This window comes from Elephantulus edwardii, unplaced genomic scaffold (assembly GCF_000299155.1).
Source record: "Elephantulus edwardii isolate Elephantulus edwardi_28Jun2011 unplaced genomic scaffold, EleEdw1.0 scaffold00083, whole genome shotgun sequence".
Taxonomy (NCBI): domain Eukaryota; kingdom Metazoa; phylum Chordata; class Mammalia; order Macroscelidea; family Macroscelididae; genus Elephantulus; species Elephantulus edwardii.
The window spans coordinates 5,847,967-5,849,364 of NW_006399833.1; the positions used below are offsets into that span (position 1 = coordinate 5,847,967).

Below are 1,398 nucleotides of genomic sequence, written 5' to 3' on the forward strand. Positions count from 1 at the left end.
TTTTTAAAAATTTTATTTTAAAAAATCCAGTTATTTGCTGGATATTGCTTGTTGCTCTGTGCTTTAGTGGCCTAGTGGATAAGGAGTTGTAGTGCCAACTCAAAGGCAGGTGATTCAAATTCAACATCTCCTTTACAGAAGAAAAATGGGTAGTCTCCTCATATGCAATTTTCTGAATTTTCTCTCTTTTTGTTGTTATCAATTAAAAGAGATCTTTAGTAACCTGTGTATTTCTTCTTCATCACTAATTTCCCTTTGTTCTCAGGTCCAAAAGGGGATCCTGGTGAGACTATCACTCAGCCAGGGGCTCCAGGCCTACCTGGTAGCCCAGGCAGAGATGGAGAAATAGGTCTTCCAGGTATGTGAGGAATTTGTTTCTCCTCATTTTGACATCTTTCTTTGACAGTTTCATTTCAAAACAATGTTGTTTCACTGTAGGTGACCCTGGACTCCCAGGCCATCCAGGTTTGCCAGGTTTACCTGGTAGCAAAGGAGAACCAGGTATCCCTGGAATTGGTCTTCCTGGACCACCTGGTCCCAAAGGTATGTAGGATTAAGTAATGACAAGGTAGGTTACCTGGTTAGTATGATATTCCTTGATATAATCCACTTACTAAATATATTCGTTGTATCTATGTGTTATACAAAGAATGTAAATACAAACTAAGAGTGTATTATATTCCTTTTTGTGAGTCCTGTCTTATATAATATACTCCATCTCCCTTAAGAAGAGTAAATTTCCAAACATTTGAGCCCTATGTGAAAATCATAGGATCCTGAAGTGATTAAGTGATTAAGAGGGACTATCAGGGATCTGTATGACTTGATCCTGAGTATTTATCTAGTATGTCAATTATTTTTTACATCTGACTAGTCACCAAATATAATTTAATACAGTGACACTATGTGTTTGAGGGTTTGGATATATTTTTTAAGTGTCTTTCTTCTTCTTGAGGATTAAAAAAAATTACATCATTTTACAGGATTTCCTGGAATTCCAGGTCCTCCTGGGGCACCTGGAACACCTGGAAGAATTGGTCCTCAAGGTCCTCCTGGGAAGCCAGGTTCTCCAGGACCAAAGGTTTGAAAAATTTAACTTAATCCTTCTCATTTTCCTACCTCTCTTACATTCCTCTGTGTGAGCTCTGGTGATGTAGTCTATATCGAATTGTACTGCTAATTGAAAACCTCTCTGGGGGTTCAATTACTCAAGTAGCTTCATAGGAGAATGATGTGCAATCTACTCCCATACGATTTATAGCCATCACAAACACTCTTAGAGGATCAGCTATGAGTCGATTCTGACTAGAACTTAGCCCTTATTCTTTGTCGTAACGTGAACATCATACCTAGTCTTGTATAGAGCTTAACAAATTGTACTTTAATTTTAAAATATTT

At 37.6% G+C, this 1,398-nt stretch overlaps 1 protein-coding gene across 2 annotated transcripts in view; it reads left to right on the forward strand.

Moving 5' to 3' along the window:
* Nucleotides 1–1,398, forward strand: part of COL4A5 (collagen, type IV, alpha 5) — a 397,088-nt gene that overhangs the window by 265,459 nt on the left and 130,231 nt on the right. For both annotated transcript variants that reach the window (XM_006889910.1, XM_006889909.1), the window contains exons 26-28: nt 266–358; nt 439–543; nt 984–1,081. In XM_006889910.1, the coding sequence (XP_006889972.1) occupies nt 266–358; nt 439–543; nt 984–1,081 (296 nt within the window). The remainder of the gene's footprint in view (nt 1–265; nt 359–438; nt 544–983; nt 1,082–1,398) is intronic.